Source organism: Lissotriton vulgaris, chromosome 1_1, assembly GCF_964263255.1.
Source record: "Lissotriton vulgaris chromosome 1_1, aLisVul1.2, whole genome shotgun sequence".
In the NCBI taxonomy this organism is placed as follows: domain Eukaryota; kingdom Metazoa; phylum Chordata; class Amphibia; order Caudata; family Salamandridae; genus Lissotriton; species Lissotriton vulgaris.
Window position 1 is genome coordinate 1,044,877,045 of NC_141685.1, and position 11,865 is coordinate 1,044,888,909.

The 11,865-nt window shown below is 47.7% G+C and overlaps 1 protein-coding gene across 1 annotated transcript in view; it reads right to left on the minus strand.

Annotated features, from left to right (window-relative positions):
• CNN1 (calponin 1) overlaps positions 1-11,115 on the minus strand; it is a 222,624-nt gene extending 211,509 nt beyond the window's left edge. The window contains exon 1 of the mRNA XM_086962588.1: positions 10,944-11,115. Within this exon, the coding sequence (XP_086818714.1) occupies positions 10,944-11,003 (60 nt within the window). The 5' untranslated portion in view covers positions 11,004-11,115. The remainder of the gene's footprint in view (positions 1-10,943) is intronic.
• Positions 11,116-11,865: the final 750 nt, after the last annotated feature.

Here is an 11,865-nt window from a genome sequence, read left to right on the forward strand (position 1 = left end):
TTTAGCATGGGAGATTAAGTGATTTGCCCAGAATCACAGGATGTTGAGCATCCCCGCCGAGACTCGAACCTGGTTCCCCAGCTTCAAGGTTGACCGCTCTAGCCTTTGGGCCACATCCTCTCCCCAGTAGACAAGAGTTTTGGTTTGGATTAATGTCTTTGTTAAGTCGTTGGGATAAAATATGTGCATTGTAATAAAGCTTGTTAGATCCTATTAGGAGACCCCAACAGGTTCAGTTGTCAGCTAGGCTCTTGTAATCAGAAAATTATTAGAAAATACATACATGTTGCAACTCTGGATCCGATCTCTTCCATCACTGGTCCACTTGAGGGTCACCTATACATTACTTATATCTGTTACAGTATTAAACATGGGGCAGTGGGTCAGCCCACTTAGGTCATTGCCTCTTTCACCTAGCCTGATCACGGGTACACTGCTGGTTGAAAATAAGTGTGCTTCAGTGCCAGGGCTGCTCACTTCTTGCCTATTTCACATGCAATTCCCCACTTCCTGAGCAGCCACTGCTTCAAAACCAGGTGATCATCTTGAAATGCTATTGTCCATAGTGTATCATTGTTTTACTGTTCCAAAAGCATTCTAAACGTGATGGCCATGTCGGAACTTAAAAAAAGATACAATATGGGCTCCCGAGCTCTGCTACAGCACAGACCGAGAGTGTCGTTGCAATCATGGCCAAGTCCAAGAACCATACAACTCATAACCAATACCACAAATAGCACAGAAATGGCTTCAAGAAGCCCAGATCCCAGCGATATGAATCTCCCAAAGGAGTGGATCCCAAATTTATGCGGAACATGCGTTTTGCCAAGAAGCACAACAAGAAGGGAATCAAGAAAATGCAAGCAAACGCCGCCTTGCAGTCCAAAAAATAGACCTACAAAAGAACCGACTGATGTTCTGTTACAGCACCAAGAGAGTAAACTCTTTATCGAGCATTTTGTAAAATAAAATCTGTACTGCGGGAGAAGAAAAAAAAAAGATACAATATGTGCAGTAACATTGCAAAACAAATGCCCTTGCCCTCTGCTATTCATATATTTTTTGCAAGCCTAAGCCTTCCATGTTTATGCAGCAGCTTGATTTCTTTATTATACATTAGTGATTTCGATTTTACTTGCATAATATTGTTTCATTTGTGCATGTGTGTTGTATTGTGAATGGTTAAGAGTATAAACCCAAGAATGAGCGAGTAGATGGATGCACAAGTACAAGGATGAGAGACAGTATGTGTGTTGAATAATTGAGTGCTTAAACTTGCCAGGCTGAAGAACCACTTTGTTATACGCTATAGGTATTGGCATTGACAGTGCTTGTTCACATTTGACATGGATAGATGATATTATCCCCAGTCAGTGAAGAGGGAGTAGTTTGGTTCTGGTGGCTCTGTTCTATCCATGTCCCTGTTGGTGCAGTGAGTTTGAGCTGGCTATAATAGGGCATTGTGCTTAATTGTAATAACTGAGAATTAAGCTGAATCATAATGGTGGGTGTGAGATATTGAGATTCTGGTTTGTAGCTAGAATGGAGAGTGTGTCTGGAGGGTAGTGTGTGATCGGTCGATTGAGGTTTTGGGGTGTATTATGGGAGCACTGGGAGGCATGACTAGAGGATGGCGAGAGAGCCTCAGATAGGATGTGCATGATGGTGAAGTCTGGAGTACGGCAGTTTTGTCAATAATTGTCCTGCTGTTTGTGATAGAAGGCAATGGTGCACTGACTTGTATGGTGTTATGAGTGGCATTGTGTTGTATGCAAGGTGAATAGTTGTTTAATGTAATACAGGCTTCTTCAGCAAGTAGCTTGTGAGCTATTTGTAGCTCTTCAGCTTCATGTAAGTAGTTTTCCTGTGTGAAACCCTGTAGTTTAAATTAAAAGCTTTTGCTTGGTTGAATTATTATATGCATAACAAAATTACAAGGCGTGTAATTATGGCGAAATTGGGTGTATTTTCAGGTCCCACAATCTGATGTTTGGGAAAATGCTGAATTTCAAAAACATATCTTAAACTCATATTTGACTGCTAAATCATATGACCACTAGAAGACTTATTACTAATATTATTAACTTAGTGCCATAATCAATCTAGCTCTGTTTGTTACTGTGTTACCCATTGTTAGAGGGTGGTTCTGACACTATGGGCCGCCAGGATTTTTCGCTTTTTGAGCACCTAATTGTTGAGCTTTTACTGTGGGGGAGCCTCATAATCTGGGACTCATTCACAGTGAACTCATAATGAAGGAGACTGTATGGAGATTTTACTGGTGTACCCCTGGCTTGACTAGGCCGCTGCGCAGCAGCTGGAGTATGGGACACCGTGTTGGTTACATGCAGACACAGGTGTACATGCGTGTGCACCCTGGGAAGGAACATGCCAGGGAAAGTCAGTGTGTTTTACTGTGTTTTCACTTCATTATTCCCCTATGGGGATGTGGGGCCCATGGTTAAAATGACTTCCACAAGGCCTACAGATTCCAGACACGCACTAAAGTCCAGTGTAGCGGATGTGAAAATAAGTATTTTGCAGAGTCCAAAGTCATATTTGTACTGCTTTTGGGTCATGCAGAAATCTCATATTTCTCTGAGACCCTGCCTGGGGTCTGGCCCTGGCAGGTTAGATTAATGACCTTTCTTCCCTCCAAGGAGAAAAGATAGGTGGAGCTACAAGCCAATCCATCAACTGCTGTCGCTGGGTGTCAGGCACTAGGCTGCACCAAGGAAGGGAGGCAGTGTGGGGGAAAGGAGTTGAGTTTCTGAGGCCATGTGGCCAGTGACACTGGACGACGCCATGTTTGAACAAACCCAGAGGCTGGGCAAGAAGGAGGGAGCAGTGGCAGGGAAGTGATGTGTCGCTGGTTGATAGGACACACAGAGACTTCCTGCCAGCCCTCTACTCAACTTTTAAAAAGTACTTACACAAGAAGAGAAGCTCTCTCTGGGGTGTGGTCTGCTGAGGCGAAAGGTGCTGGAGCCTGGTGCAATGGGCAGTTGGAAGGAGGACACCACTGACTGCCTCCCAGGCCCCTAAAAGCGCCAGAAGGAGAGCCCAGGACCGGTGTGCGGAAGGAGATGCCTCTGCGCAGGGAGAAGAGAGGCACAGGGAGCCAGTGAAGACTGCTCCCTGCAGAATGCACCCTCTTGGAGACCCGGAGGACAAAGGAGAGTGCTCCCAGTGGCTGGGGGACGCCACCAGGAGTGAGAAGACGTGAAAATGGGGCAGATCAGACCCCCAGGGGCTGAGATATGGCCCCCGGAAGGTAGGCGACCTTTGACCCCTAAGAAGACCGACGAAGCGCGTGGGGCTCCGCCGCCGGTCTCCGAGATGCCCCCAGGGTGGGTCAGGGAGCAAAGCCGGGGAGCGCCTTCGCGCTTCCTGTTAAGATGCCAGCAGGGGGGCCAAGAAGGGGGCGGGGAGCGCCGTCGCACCCCCACTGAAAATTGCCTCCAGGGGCGCCAGGAGCCCACCCTGGCCCTCACCGATGCGGGGAGCACCGTCGCGCCCCCCGAAGATGTCCGGGGGCCCGGGACCCCATCCCCGGCCCCGAAGTCATGGAGGGGGCCTGGGACCCCATCCCTGGGTCCTGAACTCATGGAGGGTGCCCGGGACCATCCCCGGGCCCCGAAGTGAGGTGGAGATGGGGGAGTGCCGCCGCACTCCCCCGAAGATATCCGGGGGCCCGAGACCCCATCTCCGGGCCACCGACACCAAGGAGAAGGCCGGGGGAGTGCAGCCGCACTCCCCCGAGGTCCGGAGAGGCCTCGCGTGTCTGCCCGCCGGAGCGGGCAGACTAGAACTGAGTTGACGGCTCCCGCGGCAGCACGCGAGGTTGCTGGCCGGGCAGGGAGCCAGCGGGGGCAGCCAGGGTGGGCTCCCCAGGCTGTCCCCCAATGTGTGGGCATGCGGGGGTCCCGGCGGGGGACCGGGCCCCCCCAAGAGGAGTGAGATAGGTTCCAGGGGCCTGGGCTGGACCGGACCCCAGAAAATCAGCGGATCGGCCGGGGTGGACTCCCTGAGCTGAATGACTCACCTGAGGGTCCGGGTGGGGCCGGACCCTCCCACCAACGTCCAAAGCAGCTTGGGGCACACATCGCGGCTCTCCCCGGCACAGCGGGAGAGCCGCTCATTTAATATGTGGGGAAATCGGCATGGAGCGCCCCAGAATGCCTTGCAAGGCATTAGGAACTCTGCTGTCTTGGATACTGGTGGCCCCCAGAGGAGGGGGGTCACCCTCATTTGTTGAAGCAGGGGGAGCTGCAGGAGCAACGCAGCCTCCACCAGCCCAAAGAGGAAAAGTTCCCCCTAAGTGTCATGGGAACTTAAAAAGGATAACCCCTCAAGGGCTCAGTCACCATTTCATCTCCTCTTTGGCTGGGACTTCTGTTCTACAGCTGGAGGAGGATCGACTAGTGCATCAAGGAGTGAATGGCTGAGTTAGGGATGTCTGGAGAAGGGCATTGCCTGGAGGTGAAGAGTGTAATTGCACTGAAATGCATTTAGTAATGGTTATTTATTTTAGAGGGACTGATGTTCAATGTGAAGTATTGGTGTAAGGTGATGTCATAAGCAAAGTGTATTTAAGTGGCTAGACACTCTTGCTAGGGTGTTTGACGGTATTTACAGCTTAATCTTGTGATCATCTGTGATGCCTTTAGGGGCTGTAATTGCAATGCATTTTTAATGATATCCAAATGTGCTGAGTACTGTCATTCTGAAGTGTGCGTAAACATGTATTCTTGCTGCTGCGCTTAGGTGAAGACCCCAGACTGTTAGTCTTTAAGATGTAGAGGTGCCTACTGTATGATCAGTAGGAGATGCTTTGTCAGGGTCATGTGTCACCAAGGCAGGTGTACCCCTGTTTAATGCTCGTTGAGGTAATGGGGGGGGGGGGGGAGTGCCACTGGCATGGTGCCAGTGTGCAGGGCCCTCACTCCAGGTTATGTCCAACTAATTGCATTGGGTGTAAGATGATGTGCATACATGGGAGTGGTGGTACTAGACCCCACCACCCTGCGAGAGGGGTGGAGATGTTATGCAATGTCACAAAGTAATTCCAACAGCTTATGTATATTTGTAAATAGGTGCATAGTATTGAGTAGTGTGTGTGTTTAATAAATGTACTCTTACTTTTATAAAGCAAAGTGCAGACTGGACAATCAATTATTGAGTGTTATCTTTGCTCACCTGCAAATGGAGATTACTAGCCCACACCACCTCCCTTGCGTAACCCTCAGACTGCTCTGCAACGCTACCCTCTGAGAGTCAGGCCCTGCCCTAGGGTGTTTGGTTCCCAGTGAATAACAAATGTGTCATGTTATTTGTGCAGGCCTCACAGATGCTGCCTCCTTTTCCAACACCCATGTAGAGGCATTCAACATTGACAAAGCTTTTCTTTCCTTTTTTACATTACTGCTGGCAACTTTACCTGATGCACTGAGGTAATCACTGCTTGTGATCTTGCATATAGTGGCGACTAATGTAATCTTGTCTAATGTGGTCACTATTACAACTATAACATTGATAGTTCTGGTTGATTTTCATTGAACATAAGTAGCTCTTATTACAGAAAAGGTTGGAGACTCCTGCAATGGTATTTGATGGAATGTGTTGTATGTTGTTTGTTACACTGTAATATTGTAATGGTGGTGCCGAATGGCCTTCTGTGGTGTGATGTGGTGCAACACATTCGGTGATGTGCTCTGGAGAGAGCCTTTAAATTTTGGCATCTTGTAGGGTGTGTTGTTGTGTGGAGTTGCTACAAAGAGGGTGGCTATAGTTTCAGGGCTAAGTCTTGTGTGAAAGTAAGTGAGTAGATAGGAAGGGCAGTGATGAGGTGGAGAGGTCGGAAAGGGAGTTGGGTCGATGAGGTGATGTGAGGGTTGTTAGGTGAGAGGTAGTAGAGTTGTCAGGCAGTGGCAACGTAGCGCTTCCAGAAGTTCGAAATGCTTTTTCCAATTTCATGGATATTCCCATCACAAACTAGAGCCTGAGGCAGCCTGTGAAGAGGTATTATTAGTAGTAGTGTGAAGTAGTGTGCTCAGGTGTAAGGTGAATGTGACCTCTTAAGTGAGTTGTTGGTGAATGTGTTTGGTGCACAATGGCTGCACTGAATCACTCAGCTTCTTCGAGGGTGGTAGCCATTCCCACTGTCGGAGATGAAGAGACAGTTGCTAAGGAGAGTTCTGTTGACTAGGGAACCTCTCAGCAGACCTAATGTGTTTCATTTCATGCGCTTAATTACCATCAGAAGGTTCAACCCACAAGGGGTAGCGTGTGCTGGTTTGTAACTAGAAGGTTATCTGTATGTGATGACTGTCCGGTGGGTTATAGTATAAGCTATTGCTGTTTGTAATGTGTCGAACAACATATGTGGGTTGTGGGTGCAGCGATACAGCTGCTGGAATTCAAGGGAATGTTAGGATCATTAGGTGGGTGGAGGTAGGCTTATGGTGTGGAGTCAACTGTGGAGCACTGCAGTTGGTTGTTGTGGTGAGTTGCAAAAAAACCCACTTTCTATACCATTCCCTCTTCTATCCCTCCACGATCCTTTTCAATCTAACAGACTAACATGTCCACTGCTCAAATTAGTTTCATATTCACCCATACTAATTTCCCCACTAATCCTGCTTGGGGTCCGGAGTAGCGTACTACCCGCCAAAAAACACTTTGAAAGCTCATCAGGGGTAGAAAGCGCTATATAAATGTAAACCCTGCCCTCTTCTATCCCTCCACGATCTTTTTCCAATCCAAACAACAAACACCCATGTCCATTGCTCAAACTAATTTCATATCTCCCTATACTAATTCACCATTAATCATCTTTGGGTTTCAGAATAGCGTGCTAACCACTGAAAAAACGCGATGACGCCTTGCCAGGGTTAGTAAGCGCTGCATAAATGCAATTATCCGCTCCTGAACAAAGGACTGTTCGGGAGGGGAAAGAAGCAGCGTGGGGAGGCATGACAGGAGTTGTGGTCGAGAGCTGTGATTTTGAATGGAGTGCATGGGTTTGGCCATGGTGATGCAGGAGCGAACAGAGGCACAAGGGAGTGTGAGGGGCTGTGTGGTGGGACTGTGTGTGTGTGTGTGTGTGTGCGATGCGAGAGTGGGGGCTTTGACTGGGGTGTATTTGAGGAGTGTGCGTGAAGTTCTGATGATGTCTGGGTGTGAGGAGGATGTCGAGGTGACAAGAATTTGGGGTTCAATGGAGGATTCGTGGGAGTGATAAACATTTACTGTTCTATAAAACAGCAAAGATGTGTTGGCAATCGCAATAAGAGAAAAGGCAGAGCTTTAAGTGGGCCGGTCTCACTGGTCAGACCCTCCAGGATATCGCGATTTCGCGATTTGCCGCAAAATCGGCAATTTTGAAAAAATGCCGCGCTTTTTACAAAAGTGCCCGCGAAATCGGCATTTTTTGAGAAATCGCGGCATTTTTACAAAAGCCGCTATATCTATCCTGGGTGGTCTGCTTTATGTGGCTATCGCCTGTGGATTGGGTAATTTACCGTACCTGGCGTGTTTGTGGCTGTCTGGCTGCCTCTCCAGCCAACCTACAAGCCGTCACCACCGCCTGCTGTTTTGCACATTGGTCAAAGCTAAGGCCGCCTGCTGTTTCTGCACTGATGGCTCGAGCTAAGGGCGCCTGCTCTTATCCCCTGGTACTGACGGCCAGGTGCTGGCTCTTTCGACAGGCCTTCCTTCCTTTCTTCGTGATGTTCACGAAGGGGGAGAGGTGCTGATCTCCGAGGCACATATAATACCCGCTAACTCCCTGATGGTTTTATGAGAAATATATACAGGGCTGTTATGTTTCTCGTTACAAGGTTTCAGAGAGATTAATCAAACGGCATTCTTATCACAAGGTTATAAATAAGTGGAGGGGGAGATCTCGAGGGGGCGGGGGCGTTGTGTAAACTACTCAATAAACAAACCCTTTTAGCGCCTCTTGAGCCTTGAGTAGTGATGTACTGCTATGCCACAGTGCCTCTCTTTGCAGGTGCCCAATTAAAAGCCTCTCTGGTAAACAATTAATTGTGCGGTGCATTTAATGTTAAAACCAAGCATTGATTGGTAATGAATAACGATCTCATCTTTACGCTTTTGTTGAGGAGCAGCAATTTCTTTTTGGGATTCACTTGTTGTTGTGGAATTTTCTCAAACAAAAATATTTAAAACTTTCTCGAGTGGTTTTCCACCGTTTCCTTTGTGACAACACTCTGTGATCTGCTGCACCACCAACGAGCAGTGTCCTCTGGAACCGAAAGTACGCGCTGGCGCCAAAATAATAATGGCCTCTATTCGCAAATAAAACAGCATAACTGTCAAGGCTTCAGATTGCTATGTGTGACATTTTCATACTTTCAGTGTGAATATGAGTTACATTTCAACGATTATGAATAACACTTTCTCACAAGCAAATCAAGCAATGAAGACGAGGGAAACATAAATATCAGAAATTACACCCATTTAAGCAATGAGAAACTTATGGGCCGATTCCCAAAGGTAATCTTAGTCAAAGGTCTAACTTTATGACTTTTAGTATTTACAGAGATCGTTTGCGAGTCGTATCTTTACATTCGCAGTTGGGCCGGAATCTGCGCACATGGGACGTTCTATCCGCACCCTGGCCGTACTCTCCGGCGTCACATTGTAAATACCCCGCACCATGGTGCATCTTTTGCGCCGTCGCTGCGCAACAGCGGCGTAAAAGCAGCGCAAGGGGCTTGTAAATCTGCCCCAAAGTGTCTACATTGTAAAGAAACCAAATATACATAGCTTCATGTTGTTAAATAACTAAAAAAACTAAGATATCTGTGTTTGTTGTAGTAAAAATGGCCACATAAAATGCCGCAAAACTGCCGCTAAATTTCCATATTTGTGCTGCTAAATTTCCATTTTTGTGCCGCCAAATTTGCTAATCCATGCCGCTATATCCTGGGGGTCTGACTGGTGCTGAGCACCGGCAGTTTTTTAAAGGGGGCCTCGAAACGGGTCTCTATCGGGCTCTGTTTGGTGCTCTGGCACAGGGGGGTCCGTTTTTCCTGGACTGCAGTGACCGCAGGCACATAGATGTGCGCGTGCTCACTTCTCACTAGTGGAGAAGTTACGGCATAACCTCATGTGTGGTGAGCGTTGTAGGGAAAGGGAAATCCTTTAAAGAGAGTAATTTTCTCTCTGCATTTCCCTTCTCTTTTTGGAACTCAGGAGCAGCAACATTGTCGTGGTCTCACCAGGGCTTTAAGTGGAGGTTTTTTCAATATTATATATAAGCCATAGTTACTACTTTATTTATTTTATTCAACTAACAACCATTATCAAAACCAATAGTCCTGACTTGTTGTAGGTATGATGTTAAGCGTTGTATCATATCTGGTTGCAATGACAGAAACCGCACAATACAAGTCGGATGGCACACGCACTTAATTTAATTGGCCACGCCCCTTTATGAGACCCTCACCCCCCTCCCCCCGTTTTTGCTTCCCACTTAAAGAACCTGACTAAAGGTATTCATGATAAAATCAAAATCGTGTTTCTCCACATTACACAATCGAAACTTGCTAAATACTTGCACGTGGAGTTATGTGAAAAAAAAGAAAGCAGACCTAAATATGGCCCAGATGCACCAAGGCATTTTCCCGTAGACACAAAATAGGAAAACTCCTTTCCTACATCAAACCCTATATCTTTTTTGAGAGAGTCGTGCGTGCGTGGTGATTTGATCCTCGTGATATGCAAACGCCCAGTGCTATTTCATAGAAAAAAGGTCCATTTACACCTCAGAGTGCGAAACATAAACAGGCTCCGAGCTGTCAGTGGTTCAGCAGGTGCAGTGGTGGTGGGCCCATGGGTGTGAAGAATCCAATGTAGTTCTAACTCTTGTATATCTATCGTTACTACCAGACGTGGGGCCAAGGGTGTCTCTCTCTTGCTTGAGCACGGATTCATGGCACACTTGCTGCGTCACTGAAATCAAACCCTGACGCACCACCGTGTCAGTTCGGGTACTCGACTACAAACAATTCTGAAGGGACTTTCAGAATTGACATTTTTATTTCGCCCTAAGCAGTCTTTCCGGTGTTCTGTGCTGCAGGGCTCGAAACCTGTACATATATATGCCCCAAACAAGCACCTGGAAAAATGTCTCGTTTCACTAACCCTTAAAATATGACATCACCACCGATGAATAAAATGTCCTCTCCTTTTAGTCCAGATTCACAACATAGAAAATCATTCACCTGCGAAGTGGCCACAAAGTGAACGACATGGCTGCGTTTTGCGAAACATTAATTTACGGCAGTATATGTCCCAAAACTCAGTGTAGGGAAACGCCCACTGCACCCCGGCGAAAAGGAAGTTCGTCGAGTTGACCGCACATCGGATAAATACATGGCGCGCACTTTTTATTTCTTGAAACACCTGCAGCAGCGCTGGGCAACAATGAAAAGCTTGGCGAAAGGACCAGGATTAGGCGTCTATTGGAGGTTTAAGGAGATGGGGCACTCGGGTACACTGAGGACTGTAGGGTGGGATTTTGTAGTATCCCGCCAGAGAACTTCCAGAAAGTGGACTACACGAGTTTGACTTGGTGTCACAGAGCGGTGTCATCGCCACCCGGGATTTCCGTGTTCGATACCCAGCTCCATCACTCTGTGGGGATTTAAGGCAGCAGTGACCTCGGTCCCACGGTTGTCACCCGCGTTAGGTCTCTGAATGTTTCCAAGGCAGACGGTGAGACCAGTGGTGATCCCAAGAGACCACACTGTGTGACCCTGAACACATCTTTTTTTTTTTCTCCGTGCCTCGGTTCCCCTTGTCACAAAATCTGAGAGCGCTGTTATCGCAGTTGTAGAACCCGTATTAACAGTTGGGTAGAAATATTCTCATTTAAAGCCAGCCCTTATCTCACCGTCTGCTCGGGCACTTACCTTGCTCTTCACTTCCGCTGACAGACCATACGCGGGTCCCCTGTTGAAATGGGTTGACATTTTTAGGGCTGCTTGGTGAGGTGTCCTGATTATTACAGCGGCAGATCTCGGTTTAAACCCCCCTCTCCGTCTCTCTCTCGTCCTCTTTCGTCCTCTTCTCCTGGGCTCTGGTGACTTCGGTAAACTTTCCAGCAACTTTTTAAACTTTTCACAAGTCTGGGATGTGTGTGTCCTCGGCGTGGCTTTCCCATTGGCTGCCACGCTGTCCAATCGGCGCAGCCCCAGCAGTGATGTCAACCAGAAGGTATTGAGAGGCGAAAAAAATATTGTGTCATTTTTTCCACCCTCGGGCATCTGAACGAGACCGCTGGCAAGGATGCCCTGTGTGGGCTAGTGCTCTGCTATAGTGCCTACGCGTGCGCTGAACAGCCTCTACGTGCCTGTCACAATTTGAGATGCGGGATAAGAGATTGTGAAAAGGCTGGGGTTTTTTTGTTCCACTGTTGCGAGTTTATTATATGCGTTTGAGACACCTGACGAGTTGAGATCACTGGCGCTTCCAGTAATCGAAGGGTGGCGGGAGACTTTCAGATTTTTCTTACTGTCCTCTTACCGATCCGCCCGCTTGCCCATTCCATTCTCGGCCTCTCGGCTGAGCCTTCCAAGCAGACTTGATCATTGTGAACCAATTATGTTCAGAGGCTTACAGACTGATACTTACTATGGCCACATTGAGAAACTGGGTCACAATACAGAGATCTAGAAAGCACGTGGATTTTATGACATAGAGGCAGATTATTTAAGGAGCCGCCTGAATAACTTGGACAGTTAGGGGTTTGAAGCACACGTGCACTGTGAGTATTTGATTTCGAGGGCACACGGCCAATGTGAGGTACTCGGTCAATAGGCAGAGAGCATGTAG